At 34.0% G+C, this 15,860-nt stretch overlaps 3 protein-coding genes and 1 long non-coding RNA gene across 5 annotated transcripts; 2 read left to right on the top strand and 2 right to left on the bottom strand.

Moving 5' to 3' along the window:
- Positions 1–905: 905 nt before the first annotated feature.
- On the top strand, positions 906–2,996 carry LOC131599826 (uncharacterized protein At4g26485-like). The gene is made up of 3 exons (XM_058872082.1): positions 906–1,274; positions 1,355–1,553; positions 2,492–2,996. Exons 1-3 carry the CDS (start codon positions 1,049–1,051, stop codon positions 2,811–2,813), a joined length of 747 nt encoding a protein of 248 aa, XP_058728065.1. The 5' UTR covers positions 906–1,048; the 3' UTR covers positions 2,814–2,996.
- A 1,291-nt stretch (positions 2,997–4,287) lies between these two features.
- LOC131595361 (uncharacterized) lies at positions 4,288–4,991 on the top strand. The gene is made up of 2 exons (XR_009281838.1): positions 4,288–4,579; positions 4,679–4,991. It is a non-coding gene; the product is annotated as an uncharacterized LOC131595361 (long non-coding RNA).
- Positions 4,992–5,092: 101 nt separating this feature from the next.
- LOC131595360 (glucan endo-1,3-beta-glucosidase 5-like) lies at positions 5,093–7,386 on the bottom strand. The gene is made up of 2 exons (XM_058867700.1): positions 6,825–7,386; positions 5,093–6,391 (listed from the first exon to the last, which is right to left on the bottom strand). The coding sequence occupies exons 1-2, from the start codon at positions 7,166–7,168 to the stop codon at positions 5,275–5,277; spliced, it is 1,461 nt and encodes a 486-aa protein (XP_058723683.1). The 5' UTR covers positions 7,169–7,386; the 3' UTR covers positions 5,093–5,274.
- Positions 7,387–13,706: 6,320 nt separating this feature from the next.
- LOC131599827 (heavy metal-associated isoprenylated plant protein 47-like) lies at positions 13,707–14,529 on the bottom strand. 2 transcript variants are annotated; one of them, XM_058872084.1, is made up of 3 exons: positions 14,398–14,529; positions 14,208–14,286; positions 13,707–14,094 (listed from the first exon to the last, which is right to left on the bottom strand). In XM_058872084.1, the coding sequence occupies exons 1-3, from the start codon at positions 14,401–14,403 to the stop codon at positions 13,946–13,948; spliced, it is 234 nt and encodes a 77-aa protein (XP_058728067.1). In that variant the 5' UTR covers positions 14,404–14,529; the 3' UTR covers positions 13,707–13,945. The 2 variants fall into 2 exon arrangements, with proteins under 2 accessions (XP_058728067.1, XP_058728066.1); XM_058872083.1 differs by lacking the exon at positions 14,398–14,529 and having other exon boundaries at positions 13,710–14,094; positions 14,208–14,370.
- Positions 14,530–15,860: the final 1,331 nt, after the last annotated feature.

The following is a 15,860-nucleotide window of genomic DNA, read 5'->3' on the forward strand; positions in this document are numbered from 1 at the left end:
GTATCTTGCCAAGTCAGTTTATAAATTTTAAATTACTTGCATGATTTGACACTTTATAATAATCTGATTGGATGTCTGTGTAATACTTCTTTACACTATCATTAAACTCTTATCAAATAGTATAACTACGAATATTATATTCCATTTGTCTTTAAATATAAGACCTCATAAAAAAACTAAAATTAAAAAATTGATTGAAATAATAATTTGTTAACTATTTGTATAATTTTATATAAAAAAATTTAAAAAAATTATTGTTGTACAATATTATTTAAGTTAATGTAATTTATAGAAAAAGATGCAACTTTATAAGAGGGATAAGGGTAAAAAACTATTATTTCATTTTAAAATTAGAAAGAATCTCATTAAAAGGGATAGAAAAATTTCAAAAGTTCTTATATTAGGTATGAAGGTAGTAGAAAATTTTATTTCAAATGTATATAAAATTAATTGCATTTAACTAATTTTGTAATTAATTATGATCAAATAGATTATTGTTTTTCAAGTTTGTCTTTTTAAGAGAGAATTGATTTATGTTTTTTTCTTATGATATTATATCTAATGTTTATTGCAAAACAAATATGTAAGAATAAATAGAGTTATGTTGGTAAAATAGTTTTATAGTGTAGATCTATCATCACCATGGATCATATCAAGTCATCATGATATTTTTAAATTAATTATGTGATATGATTAATTAATGGATTCTCATTAAATGATGATTAAATGATGACAATGTAAAACTATTTTATTCAGTTAGTACACTACCTTTAACCAATGTGTAGATGAAAATTTAAGTGAAAAAAAAAAGAGAGAGAAAGAAAGAAACCGTTGTAAACTGAGTACTGTATTTTTCACAGGAAAGGTTTTTAATATTCCATTTACTTTTAAAGAGAGAAATAGAGAGACACCATATAATAAAGTTTCCAACTTTCTTTCTTGTTATAAAGCAAAGATGATTGGCCATTAGCGTCAGTAGCAACAAAAATCATTTAGTTTAGTGTATGCATCAATCATCATCATCGTTGAAACTTGATTATTGATCCAAATGAGTCCAACACAAGACCAAATTGATCATCAACTTCACACTGATGATGAACAAGAATCAGAATCAGAAGAAGAACCATCACCAAACACACAGAAATGGAAAAAGCACTACTCATCAAAGCACAAAATACTCTTTGTTGGAGAGGGTGACTTCTCTTTCTCTCTCTGTTTAGCCAGAGCTTTTGGTTCTGCTCACAACCTCGTTGCAACTTCCCTTGATTCTCAGGGTAATCAAAATCAAAACTTTGAAACTTTTTCGTCGTACCCATTTTTTCATTTTGATGATTTTTTTGTTTTGTTTTGGCAGAGAAAATTGAAAAGAAGTATAGTAATGGAGTTAGTAATGCGAGGGAACTTGAAGAGAGGGGTTGTATTGTTCTTTATGATGTTGATGTTAAGGTTATGAGTCAGCATTTCTTTCTCAAGACTCAGAGGTTTGATCGTGTTGTTTATAATTTTCCTCATGTTGGATTCATTTACCCTGAGAATAGCTACTGCCAGATTCAGTAATTTTCCTTTTTCTCTCTTTTTTTTCTGTTTTCTTTCTTTCATTTACTATTTTTACATGTTTATCTATTTCATCATCACTACTTTTATGAAGTGATGCAACTCTCACATTGGATAGGATATGTTGAATTTATAAGTAAGTTACATTTTTCACTTATAAGCATGTTTTTTAGGGTTGACTTAGGTCTAACCTAAATTTGATGTTGGTATCAGAGTCCCTTTAAGATCCATTATTCCCCACGATATTGGTTAGAATTAGAGGTGACAAACAGACATGTTCTCCTGTTCAGGTCCGTCCTGCGAAAAAATGAAGGTGGAGTGGGCTCGCGGACTCTTCATCTTTTTGGTTTAAAATTTGCAAAACTTTATGTTAATGCTCGCGCCAGCAAAATCCCGAAAAAGAATGTGGTGGGGCGAACATATTAGAGGATGCGAGTTTAAAACCTTAGTCTGTCCTGCAAAAAAGTGTGAGTTAAACAGACATGCTCAGCGGACTAGATCCGTTTTGCCACCTTTAGGTATAATCGACGTTGTATACCACTATCATGGTTACATTATGATCCATGATATTAAGAGTCTCACATACAACAATATATGACCTGAGCAAGTGCTTATATGTGGGGGCGATGCTTATCCGATTTATGTTGGAATGCTTTAGGCTGAAACCACAATTCTTAACATGATATCAAGAGTCAAGTTCAAGATCAGTTGGACCACCTGCTATCAAGTTTCTACTATCAGACCACCCACCGTTTATTTCCACGCTCCAAATGTTCAATCATGAACATGAAGAAGTGTGTTAAGAGTTCCACATCGAACAATATATAGTTTAAATTGTGGTCTTGGACATTTGTTAAAACTCTAATTTAAGCATATTCAATCTTAATTGAGGCTGTAAATGGTAACTAATGTATCTGAAATTTTGGGAACCAAACAGGTTGAACAAAAAGTTAATGAAGGGATTTATGGCAAATGCAAAGGCACTATTAAAGAAAGAGGGAGGAGAGATACATGTAACTCACAAAGAAGGCGACCCATACAACAAATGGGATCTTGTAAGGAAAGCAGAAAAGAGAGGACTTTTGCTGCACCAAGCTGTTCCATTTTGCAAAGATGACTATCCTGGTTATGACAACAAGAGAGCTCACGGGAAGTTATCAGACTTATCTTTCCCTATTGGGGAAGCTAATACTTACAAGTTCAAGCTACAAACATCTCTAATAGGGAAAAGTGTTCCAGAAAAGAAAAGCAAAAACTAAAAATTATTTGTGTGAGTATCAACTATCAAGTCAACTTGAAATTGATAATTTGGATCTGCCTGTGAATATGGCTGTGTTTATCAAGTTTCAAGCTAAAAATACAGTCATTGTTAGCTTTTAGACTGATATTACAGTCAATGTCTGATTCCATCTTTATCTCTATCTCATAGTATATTCCTTCTAATCATTTAACTTTGAAAATTTTAATTTGTTTGGTTCTATGGTGACTAAAATTGTTTGTGAATGAAATGATTCGGTAAATTTGATTATGATATCAGTGAGTTGAATATAGTGAATATAAAGTGATTTATATATTTGACTTAGATATGCAAAAGATATAAGGAAAGTAATTTTACTATTGATGGTAAAATTAAAGTTTGATCTAACTTAACTTTACAAAATCAGCTTGTAAGTTGAGAATTGCTTCCGATTTAGAACTCATCCTCTCATGTTCAGTATTATTGGATTTGGTATGTAGATATAAATGGAGAGTAGTCCGATAAAGGAAACGTGATAGTAGGTGTCTCAATTTTAAACCGATTTCTGATAACACATTAAAATTTGAGTTTGCTCTAACAAAATCCTACAAAACCGACTTGTAAGATAAAGATTGTCTTAATTATAAACATTTGTTATACTATGTTAAAATTAGAGTTTGCTTAACACAATTCTACAAAACAGACTTGTAAGATGAGGATTATCTCAATTATAAACATATATTTGTATCACATATTGTCACTTGTAAGATGAGGATTATCTCAATTATAAACATATATTCGTATCACATATTGTCTGATGTGAAACTTTAATTTGTTCATACAAACAATGCTAATAAAACTTCGTTAAAAGGATCTTGTTTTTTTTGGGTGCGGGACTAATGAATGATAATGCGGGTTGAAAGTAATGATGGAATGGGACAAACTAGTCCAAAGTTGAAACTCTGCATATGTCCATACTCATCTCAAATGATGATTGTCCAAAAAAATATGTTGACTATTGATGTCGGTGTGAAAGTAATGATGGAATGGGACAAACTAGTCCAAAGTTATACTACTGTTTATTAGCTACAATACAATTTGTCTTGGTGTTATTTTTATCAAAGTTTAGTGGAGGAAAAGCAAATGAAATAGTTGAGAATGAAATGCTTTTCAGCCTTAGTATGATATCAAATGCTAAAATAGTTAGAATAATCGATTGCCTTAATTCATTCATACAAAATCAGACTATAACTTAATAGATGTCACTCTATAAATTCTGTAAAAACTTAAAATGTAAATGTAACTGAAGTGAAATTTGAGATTTTCTCGATAAGAATCATTAACTTAATAGTATCTCAAACTACTCAGATATACATGATTTAGCTTATCCAAAGACAAGAGTTATATCTACACACTAAATCAAGCGTACAAATAAAAGATATGCATGAAGGTTTTATTCTATGTCTGAAAATTGTATTAAGATAGTCAAAATTGGCAACCATAAAAGACGAGGACCACAAGACGATGCATGCAATGCATGCACCACTAGCTAAGATAACATGCTTTGTCCAACAACTTGTTGCTCAAAGAACAAAACTTATTATAAATAGGTCTACAGAGTGAAGAGAATGAATAAGATTGAAAAGATGGTGAAAATATCAGCTTTGCTCATTGTTTTCTCATGCCTCTTACTGATGGCATTCACAGTTCTTTCTGCTAATGCAGAAAACTTGAATGCTCGTACTCCAATAATCCCAATTTCGAAGAACTTGGTTTATTATCCTCAAGGTAAATTATGTTTTTCACCCACTGTTATCATCAATTTGTAATACCATTCAAGATTTTACTAAACTTAAACTAACTGATATATGACATTATTCTGTGAAGGTTGTCGCTGTTGCACGTTCATATTTAAGCCGAGGGTTCAGTGTGGCACAGTTTGTTGTGAAGAAGGCTGTTGTGGTTAACCTACGCGTCGCAAAGGTTGAAGCAAAGCACTTACAAGTTCTATATATGGTTTCCTTTCACAGGGACACATAAAATACTATGCTGCTAAATAATTATGCAGGAAGTCAGATAAATAGATTTTCTGCATAAAAGTTCGTTTTTGTTCTTGATAATTTTAATATAAGTCAAACTTTTGTGGTGCTATGTTAATTCCAAAAGATTTCAATTATAAAATCACTACTTTTGCTTTCAATTACTAAACAACATCCGTACTTCATATTGATAATGTATCTGGTGTCTAACACAAGTCAATGTCTAAAACAAGTCTGTGTCCGACAACGAACATGAAATAAATATGTGTAATAGTGTTTATACAGTCGTCTCTAATATGATACAATGACTTAATAATGATCATATTCTGGGCTACAAACCATGAATCTTTTGAATAATCTAAGCTTAAATACTATAGCAGCTATTCTAGTTCTGGCAGTTTCATAAGAGGGGACAATGAAAAACCCGCTAATGAAACAACTAAATCACATCGAAAGCAAAAAAGTCCAATGTAAAGTTAGAAATAATACTAGAACCCACCACTGATAGGTTGTTTGAGATGCAGATGAACTCAAGCCTTTATCAATAACTCCGACAAGAAAATGACAATCACCAACTGAAGGGTCTAGGAAAGTAACCATACCAAGCCCGTCGAATTCACAGCTTTGTGAATCTTGCATTCTAAGCTGATAGTAACTGTTAAAAGCGTAGGATATATTACCTTTTTCGCCAATTTCATTACACGAACCTCCGTAGTTAAGTGTCGTGCAATCTGCAACACTACAAGCAATTTTCATATGGTTTACTACGTTCGTCAGATCACTCGAGGGTTTTGCCACACACCATCTAGATGGAAGATACTCGACATTCCGTGCATTTCTCAATTCCTTGTTTCCAAGTCCGAGGTTTAATGAATACTTGGCTTGCCCGTCAAACGAGAATATGCCCCAATGTCTTTCAAAGTTTCCTGGAAGGGTACTTTTTGCTCCTTCATCGAGCAGTCCAAAAAGATAAACGTCCATAGGAGGAGCGTTTGGCCTCAAGGGGGTCCCTTTGTTACTCGCAATGTGATAGACAAGGCCTTGGTTGAAAACCCTAGCAGCAGTGATATTTGCACCAACTGCTCCATCCGAAGGCCAACCGATTTCACCAATAACTATAGGCATCTGATTGTATCCGAGTTTACCTAGGGCAGCAACTAGAGTGTCATAGTTTCCATCAAACGCGTTGGTGTAGACATTCGAACCATCTGTTACAGCATGACTAGTTCCCTGAAAGAACGCATAATCTTGAGGGAAATCTCCGTTATCGTAAAGACTAAGAAACGGGTATATATTAACAACAAACGGGGAACCGTTTGAGTTAAGGAACTGAACAAGTTGAGTCATGATTTGAGTCAGTTCAGAACGAAACGCCCCTTGGGAAGGAAGTCCTCCCGAGGACTCATATGCATCTGCGTTGCAAGGAACAACTATCTTCACATAACCAGCAAGATTGGCTTTGACTAAAGACTGTTGTATATTGGTTACCGCAGGCATGACAAGGTTCACAAATTGACCGTTATAACTCGTAAGAAAGGGTTCATTTCCTACCGCAACATACCTGTATTACAAAGTAAAGGTTAAGAGGCCTATAGAAAATCATCAAAGAAAAGTATATATCAACTATGAAGCACGGACACAGACACCATACACTACCAGACACTGAAATTGAATGTAATCACAAGTGTCGGTGTCAGTGTCCTATATTGATCTACATTGACACATACACATCTTTTTCCGAGGTTTCGGTGCTATATAGAATATCACACCATAAACAGATAGTCTGATCTGAATCATTGGTAACAACTATTAATATCATTTCAAAACTGCAACTGAGAACCACAAGATCAACAACAAAAACAACAACCTATCAGTATAACTTCAATAATTAATTAAAAATCAACCTATTCTTCATTGTTAAAATCATGGTAATTCTAGTAATAACAATTAATTAATGAGTTTAAAACCAAATCTGAGATATGATTTAAAAAAACCTGATATCTGCACCCCCTTTAGTGATATAAGCAGAAACATTCTGCCGAACCCAATAATCAGCAGCAACAGAAGAAGAACCCAAAAGAGACAACATTTCATTAGGTATACCAACCATAACCTGAATGCCACTCCCCATCAATGCTTTAAGCACATCAGGATCAGCTTCAAAAAGCTTAACTTTTGAGATCTTATTCTCTCTCAAAAGATCAACCACTGTAGAGGGTTTCAACCTGTGTGAAGAAAGTGTACCCCAGTTTACACCTATGGCAGATTCTGCCATAGGAACCAAAACCAAACATAGAAACAAGAGGGAAAAGACAGCAGTGAAACTAGGTTGTAACATAGGTGAAAGTGAAATGGTTGTGGGATTTTAAGAGTTTGAGATATGTTTCAGTGGTTGTAGTTAGAAGAAAAACAGAAACAAAAAGTGTTGTGATGTCAGTGTCACAAAGAGAATTGAGTTGAGTAAAGTTGAAGTTTGGATGTAGAGAATAGAGTGTGTCATCGAGTGCAACGAGGTTTGGTTAATGGTGAAATACTCAAAGGTTTATTATTAAGCGGGATGGATGTGAATTTACCGATATAGTCTAACATTCTATTTGTGTATGTCGGTATCGACAGGAGATTTTGTCATTCAAAATTTATTGTTATTTTTATTCAATTCTGTTAGATTATATTTTATCCCACCCCTTAAATTTCTCAACCATCATTAATTTGTTAAAATTATTACGAGTGAAGTCTCATTTTAGTCCCTCACAAAAACTAGAAAAAAAAACCTATTAAATCTCTTATAAAATTTAACCCAACCATGTAGTCCCTCAACAAACATTTTTTTAAATCGGTTTTTTTCTTACTTTTGAACCATGACTAAACTGCTAATAAAGATTCATTTTAGTCCCTCACAAAAAGGGAAGAGTCCAAATTAGTCCCTAAGAAAAAATAGTATATATTTAGTCCCTTACAAAATTTAATCAAGCCATGTTAGTCCCTCTTTTAGCATTTTTTTCAAATTGATATTTTTTTAAATTGTGACTGGACTCCTATTTTACGACTGTTGAATTGAAATTATTTATGAAGGGGTTGTAGATAAATCATCGCGATACTACGACGTTTTTTTCTTTGTTTGGTTTATTATCAGGCTTATGGATGGGTGACTATGGTTTTTGTTGTTATGTATTCTTGTGTATTAGGTGTCATTATTGTTTTAGTTGTTAATGATCTTTTAGGAAGGTTTAGTTTTGTTACTAAGGTGATTTAGGATAATTTCTTGCTTTTGTAAATAATACTTGTGGCGAAAATAATACACATGGTATGTTGGAAGAAAATTGGTTTATACCATATCACTTAGGTTTTGATTATAACAAAGTATTTAATGAACAATTAGGTACACTAACATATGTTCAAGTGTACAGGATCATTAGTCAAAGAATTTACCTGACTCTGATAGGAACATATGAAGAGAAGCTTGAGACTCAAATTATGAAAGATCTGAGTATGATGACTCAAATTCTGAATCATAAGATTTTAATGTCTCACATCTAGAGAACTCAGCTTCTGGTGGAAACTTAGACTTTGAAGATCATGTGCAAAGGAACTCAACCTCTGACCCGTACTCAATTTCTGAAAGCAGGTCTATCTTGTCAAGTCCAGTCATAGTTTAAAAATATGAAAAAAATCGTTTGAAAAAATATTAAAAGAGGGACTAACATGACTCAGTAAAATTTTGTAAGGGATTAAATAGAATTTTTTTCTCAGGGACTAATTTGGACTCTCCATTTTTGTGAGGGACTAAAATGGATCTTCACTGGTGGTCCAGTCACGGTTCAAAAGTAAAAAAAATCGGTTTAAAAAAAATATTAGTAGAGGGACTAACATGGCTCGGTTAAATTTTGTAAGAGATTTAATAGGGACTTTTTTTTTCTCAGAGACTAATCTGACCTCTACAGTTTTTGTGAGGGACTAAAATGGGACTTCACTCAATTATTATTTTGTTTTTGTAGATGTATTTTAGGAAGTATTTTTTTAAAAAATTTACTTTTTTTCGTAGGTGCATTTAGAAGCGTTATGAATTTTTTCATTATTACATCTACGAAAGATTTTGAAATCAAAGTAAATGGAAAACCTCAATTGCACTACTGGGATTTTACTATAATCTGATATTTCATTTTTTTTATAAAAATTAGAGTTTAAGAGTGAAATGTAGTTGATTTAAAAATATAACAGAATATTTTGTAGATACATCTACAAAACACTCTATTTTCAAAACCTTCCGTAGATGTAACTATGAAAGATTTAATTTAATTTGGAATTTTCCCAATTAATTTGAGATTTCCCCAATTAATTTGGGATCTTCCCAAATTTCACTATGTTTTAACGTTTCCGTAGATGAAGCTATGGAAAAAAACTTAATTTTTTGGAAAAAAAAGGGCTTTCCGAAAGTACTATACAAAAGTAAGGAGTATAAATGGAATTTCATCGGGTGACTAAGAGATTCAAGGGTGGATTGAGATTTTCTCTTCTTCTATTATGTATTAACTATTTTATAGACTTAAATACATTTTTTTTTTATTTTTAAGTTTTTAAAATTTTAGATCTCCATTTTAAAAAGTCAGTTTTCAAATTCTTAAACTTTATCTCGTTTGAGATTTTTCTCTTTCCCTTCACCTCACTGCTTCACTAATGATGTGGCAAGTGCAGCCATTTCATACATGTTTAATTTTTATTTTTAGAATTTAATTTTAAATATTAAAAATCATTTCCATTAAAATAACATTTTTTTTAATAATGTGTATTTAAGTTAAATAGCCAACTAGAATGGTTCTAACTTAGAACAAATAGCTATCAGAAATTGGATACATGCAATCTATTGAACTTTAAAAGAATAAGCATAAAGGGTATGCAACAAAATCTGGATAACAGTAAAAATTTGTTGTTATCCAAGAATAACAGCGACAATGATGAATCAGACTTGTCAAAATCTAGATTTGTTGTAAACAATGTATTTTAATATTATGTGTAAACAATAACTTAAAAAAAAACTTCTTCCCCTCAGTTTTGGTCATAAACCGAGAGGTATGTGGCGCTAGTTATGAAAATATAAAAGCTATTTTATGGTCGAACCAATGAACATTTTAACTATCCCGTTGGTTATTCAAAAACTGAGGGGTTAAGTGGCAAGTTACTATGACACCCTTTGTTACCTCGTCTCTCTAACCGAGGTTAAATCAGCTTCACATCTGAGGTTAAATGTGTGTTTTGTAGTACTGGTTAGCCGCAAGTGCTATTATAATAAATCACATTGTCTTATAGATCCTCGTTGGTGACGAAAGCTCGTGTGATCTGATGTATCTCTAAATATTCATTAAGCTAAGCTTAAGTTAAGCTAAGCTAAATCTGAAGCCTTGCAAAGGCAATAGTCTCTTAGTGTTTAATGATTCCTCTACTCGTCCAGGCAGATATAAGAATAAGAGAACCATATGAGTTTTCTTCTTTGTGATCCCTTATGAAAGCGTCTACAGTGACATTTTTGGAAGGTCATTCCTAGCAACGCTAAATGTTGTGGCCTTCACCGTCCACTTGAAGATGAAGTATCATAGGGATTTTGGAAAACCAATCAACTATAGCCGACCTTCATGGAACATGTCTTTTATATGAGGTAGTAATGAAAAATCCATTATTAACTGATATCACTTCAGAGAAAAGAAGAAAGAAGAGTAGTGTAGTGATCAATGTGGCCGACCTTGATGTACGAGGAAGATGAAATTATACCATACGATGAGCCTAATCATTCCACGCCAGAACCAAGAGGAGAACCCTAAGACTGGTTCCGGATAGTGAATTTGAAGTCATCCAACTCGGTGATAATTTGGCCTAATCGGTCAAAATAGGTGCTAACATACCTCAATGTTTCTTCCTTCTTCAACCCGACAGGTCCCAAAATCTCTACACATTTAGGTTGCCTTATGGAATTTGTGAAATGTTTTGAGAAATTCCTATGGGGCTCTCCCCATAAATGGATGGATTTGTTCCTAAGCCCTAACCCCGGATTCAGAATAAGGACAAATAACTTACATTTCCCCAGGCCTTCCGCACCAAGTAAGTTTAGGAGTGCATCAACTAGTTCAACTTCCTTTCCAGGATCAATTGTCATGTCGTATGTGCTTTTCTCTAGTTTTTTCTAGAACTCTCTTCGGATTGTTGGAACAACATTGGTTTGTACCATATCCTTGAGGTTTTAATGATAAAAAAATATTTAAAGAACAATTGGATATACTAATGTTTGTTCAAGTGTGTAGGACCGTAGACTAAAATCTGTGGTAGAAACTAAGTTCTAGCACTAAAAACTGAACATTAAAGAGAAGTTGAAATAACCAGAATCCGAAGGATCAAAACCTGAGTCCAAAATATGAAGAGGTCAACTTTTGAAGACCAGATTTTTAAGAAAGTCAACCTCTGAAGATCTAGACTCTAAAGACTCAGACTCTAAAGCTGGTCAAGAAGACACTGAAGATCTAGACTCTAAAGACTTAGACTTTGAAGCTGGTCAAGAAGACTCTGAAGAGGTCAAATTCTAAAGCCCATACTCTGAAAAATGTCAATCTTTGAAGATCCAGACTCTGAAGACTCATACTATGAATTTAGTCAAGCCCTAGGATCAAGAAACTATGATAAGTCACTATCATACTCAAAGAGAAATTTGACTTCTTTTGATCATAGGAAGATTCAAGTTTAAAGACAATAGTGATGAAAATAATAATTTCTTTTGGAGCAAAGGAATTTCAAATGACAGTTGCAAAGGATTAACCATATTAAGCAACACTCCAACGTCTCTAATCAAATCTTCTCCAGAGACTCTCTTGTGCATGAAATCTTCTTCAACGACTCTTTTCTATTTCTCTCTATAAGGAGATAAATTCTTGAAGAAATATAATGAACCATAGAAAAACATAGAGTTGTTACTCTGTCAAATAAAAATGCACAACTGTTAAGTGCTAGGAGTCTGGGTCTCCCTCGGAGTCTCCTGGATAAGATATTCTTTGATTCTCCTGGTCAAGGCATTTTGGAACATGACTTCTTCGTCTTCTTCTTCTTCTTTGGATTCCTTCGAGTCCTAAGGTTGTGGGATCCTTTGCAAACGCTAACCTCAAGTCCTTGATCGTCAATCCCCCTCGTGATGTGCCCATTTGAATCTCTCTTAGACTGAGGAAACCATGTTGTGTGCCTATGATTATCATTCTCCCTTTCTCTATGACGGGGAGAGTTGTGACTATGGTTAATGATCACATCGTCTTGGAGCCTCAGGCTTTGGAAACAATGACGATTTGGGATTTCTCCTTCTTGAAATTGTTTGTTTTTGCCTGAGTCCTCCACACACATGATATCCCTCTTTCGTCAACCCTAAATCAAACATCATAGGACCCAAAACTAGCAAGTGATATAAATTTTACAAAGTCAATAGCCATCACACAAAGACTGTTATCAGCTTAATAAGGAGACTTAGCGCCTCATCCAAGAAGGTCACTTGAAGGAATATGTCTAGGGCAGCTCTTCCCTATCATTGGATGGCTCCAAATCTCAAAGGAGAGATGCCTCTGGAAGTCCCATATCTAATAAAGGCAAGGAACCAAACAGAGGAGGTGAAGATATGCTCGTGAGTCACTCCCTAAACACGATAATATAAGGGTTCGTCAAGGGTCGGGAGACCAGCTATGTCTTCACAAAGGATGCACATCAAGTCTTGAGCAAAGAAGGCTCACCTACTAGCCTTGATCTGGGAGAGAAAGAAGCTTTAAAGTAATCACCTACTTTAAGAAGGACGATGCTGGCATCCATCCCCTTGATAATGACCTCATAATCATAACCTTAAGGTGTGATGATTGAGAGATAAAGAGAATTCTAATTGTTTGGGGGAGTTTTTATGACATCCTCTACTAGACACTTTATAGAGACTTCTTCTAGATTAGAAAGATATCTCAACATAAATGTCCCTTATTTCGTCATTTACAAGCTCTCGTGTTTGAGGGATTGTGTATTGAGCCTTGAAAAGGAACAATCCACGTAAGGAAGACAAAACACGCTGACAAGAATGAGCTACACTAAGAAGCCATAAGTCGCTCGAAATAGGCCATGAGGTCGCCTAGGTCTTAGTAGTCGTTTACTAGTTGGTTTTAGCCCATCTGAACTTACTCGGATTACCCACTTGTCTAGTGGGAGATGACGTGTCACATCGTAAAGGACTGGAGAAATGGCCAAAAAGGATAATCATCATCTTCATAATCTGAGGAAGAATAACTCCCTTACTCTCCATGTTTCTGAAAGAGGAGCAGAGGTCACCACTCTCTAGCACATACCCAATAAGCTTCTATAAATACCTCGACCATAGAATTGAGGAGAAATAAATCATTTTCATCCAAAAACCTCGTGTACAGAGCTTTTCGTCACTCTGTGTGAGCTAACATTAAACATATGGGTGGTAAACGGGTATGTCTTCCCCGTTTAGGCCCTCTCCTTAAACCTAGGTCTGCCTCACACTAAAAATGATGGCAAGCTCGCGGACATTGCAAATTCTAAGCCTAAAAATATAAAATTTATGCTAATGTTTATACCAGCGAAAACCCGCAAAAAACAGTGTGGGGCGGAACGGGGCGAACATATTAAAAGGTGAGGGCATAAACCTTTTATCCATCATGTAATAAAGTGCGGACAAAACGTACATACTCAACGGGCTGAATCCATTTTATCACCCCTAATTAAATATCATAAACAACCCTAATCATCACAAACAATCTTTTAAATACAGATCTTCTTATTGTACAGTTTTACCAAGTACAAAGTTAATTATTGTGAAGTATAACTATCATGTCATTCTTTTTTTTTTTTTTCAATGGAACTATCATGTCATTCTTATTTGTCTTAATATCATGTAACTCCTATCAAACAATAGAAAGAAAATTGTATGCTATTGAATTGTTTGGACATTATTCCATTTCATTACATTACAATGTTGATTGCATACCATTACATAACAATCCAATCATATACTAACAATACATTTGACAACTTCACAGTAAAGATCAAAAATGGAAAACACATAAGAAAATTACATCTCTTGCACATGTTTTCAACTGGCTTTAACTTCTCCTAAGCTTTCAATTTGAGTATGTCCAACCTTTTTCCTCAAACAATTGGCTAACTTGACAGCATCTACGCCATCTCCAATTACCAATAACTTGTCTTTTTCATCTCCCTCTAATCCCACAAAACTCACACCTGTATTTAACCAATAATAAAACTTTAATAACATAATAATTAATAACCAACACTAACTATAAATTGTTAAATTACCAGCAAAATTAAGACAGAAACGATTATTCGACACGAACCATTTGCTGATGCGACAACCTTAAGTGCCTTTGTGCGACATTTTTGACAGTTCATGGAAACCTTCATCACAATCTTTTGCTGCAAACACAAACACAAACACATTAAAAAAGTGTCATTAGCAAATTTAAAGATAAGAAAAAACAAAAGAATTCACTTTGAAAGTGATGCGATTGTATCTATTATATATACCTTCATGTTTTGAGATATAGATTAAATTGTTTAGAAACTTAAGTTACACTTAGTGCATTTTATAAGTATCAAACTTGTGAGCAACGCCGATGCAAGTCAAGTCGTGGATGAAACAGACAAGGTAGTTTCATCAATGCAAAAGTCATAGATGTATTAGTTGAAGAATGCATGTCTCATAGTTAAATTTGGAGTTGGTGATGTGATCGCATTGAATTTTAGGCTTGATGTGTTCAATACGCGCAAGAGAATTTTTTTAATTATAAAAGGATTGACATCAAGTCAACCAAAAGAGAAAAGGTTTATGTTTCGTAAAAAAAAAACTTAAATTTATTTGGATTAATAAAAAATAAAAATATAAAAATCTAAACATGAAAATTTAAATAATTTTTTGAAGAGGCGTGTTTTACATTGGGGTTATTAGATGATGATAAAGAATTTATATATGCAATTGAAGAACAAGTGAGATTTCCTTTGGGAATCAATTGAGAAGGTTCTTTGCTAAGTTGTTGGTGATGAACTCCATGTCACAATCCCTTATTAGTTTGGAATAGTACTTGAAAGTTTCTTTGTGATTGAATACTTTATGGAAGGAGGATAGCTTTAAATATTTCAGGAAACTATCCAATTTCATGTAATTTAAATACACAATTTAAAATTTTACCATGTCATAATTTAATCCAATTGTAGGTCTTATAATTATTGATGAAGAGCTAAAGAATACTCAATTTTCAGCTCAACCATTTCAAACCACCATTAACCAATCCACGCCCTCCTCAAACTTGACTCATGTGCCCTCCCACAATTAAACCTCACCAATCATTGCCTAAGCACCATCTACCACATCATTTTCCTATAATCCAACTAACTTCGTCATAAAAATAAAAAAATAAATTTATATTGACTCAAACAATTACCTTATATTTGGTACAAACATTTATCTGTAACTACCGATGAGATTTTCTCACAGTTTTTATGACCTCTATTTATTTATATAATATCATGACCATGAAATCACCGATAATATTTTGTATGTGTCGCACGCTCGCGAAAAATGAACAGAGTCGCCACCAATATATTTATCCCATAAGGGAAAGGAATATCAGAAAACCTAACAAAGGAAGGAACAAGGTCTTGCGACCAGAGAATCAAGGTACGGGAGTCGGTTGCGCAAGGGGAAGGTATTAGCACCCCTCACGCCCATCGTACTCGATGGTATCCACCTATGTTTGTTTCTATCTAAAGGGTGCGTACTATGTCTATGTCTATATGTGAATGCATGCAAAAGAAATACGGGGAAAAGAAGGAAATATTTACAAGTGTGCTCGTTCAAGCCCCGCGACTTGATGCCTACGTATCCCTTTCAGGAATCAGAGCGCCGTAGTTCGGCTCCATAGTTTCTGTTTGTTTTTGTGTTTTTTAGTTGGGCGGCGTTAACGTTCGCGCTCTTGCACAAGGGGACAACC

The sequence above is a fragment of the Vicia villosa genome, linkage group LG4 (assembly GCF_029867415.1).
Source record: "Vicia villosa cultivar HV-30 ecotype Madison, WI linkage group LG4, Vvil1.0, whole genome shotgun sequence".
NCBI classification, from domain to species: domain Eukaryota; kingdom Viridiplantae; phylum Streptophyta; class Magnoliopsida; order Fabales; family Fabaceae; genus Vicia; species Vicia villosa.

What these genes read in the sequence shown, in the direction of transcription:
- LOC131599826 (XM_058872082.1), top strand. Translation starts at nt 1,049, where the DNA reads ATGAGTCCAACACAAGACCAAATTGATCATCAACTTCACACTGATGAT. An exon ending in AACTTCCCTTGATTCTCAGG is followed by an intron (nt 1,275 to 1,354) that starts GTAATCAAAATC and finishes TTGTTTTGGCAG; the next exon opens with AGAAAATTGAAAAGAAGTAT. An exon ending in AATAGCTACTGCCAGATTCA is followed by an intron (nt 1,554 to 2,491) that starts GTAATTTTCCTT and finishes GGAACCAAACAG; the next exon opens with GTTGAACAAAAAGTTAATGA.
- LOC131595360 (XM_058867700.1), bottom strand. Translation starts at nt 7,168, where the DNA reads ATGTTACAACCTAGTTTCACTGCTGTCTTTTCCCTCTTGTTTCTATGT. An exon ending in AAAGGGGGTGCAGATATCAG is followed by an intron (nt 6,392 to 6,824) that starts GTTTTTTTAAAT and finishes TTTGTAATACAG; the next exon opens with GTATGTTGCGGTAGGAAATG.
- LOC131599827 (XM_058872083.1), bottom strand. Translation starts at nt 14,310, where the DNA reads ATGTGTTTGTGTTTGTGTTTGCAGCAAAAGATTGTGATGAAGGTTTCC. An exon ending in GGTTGTCGCATCAGCAAATG is followed by an intron (nt 14,095 to 14,207) that starts GTTCGTGTCGAA and finishes GGTTAAATACAG; the next exon opens with GTGTGAGTTTTGTGGGATTA.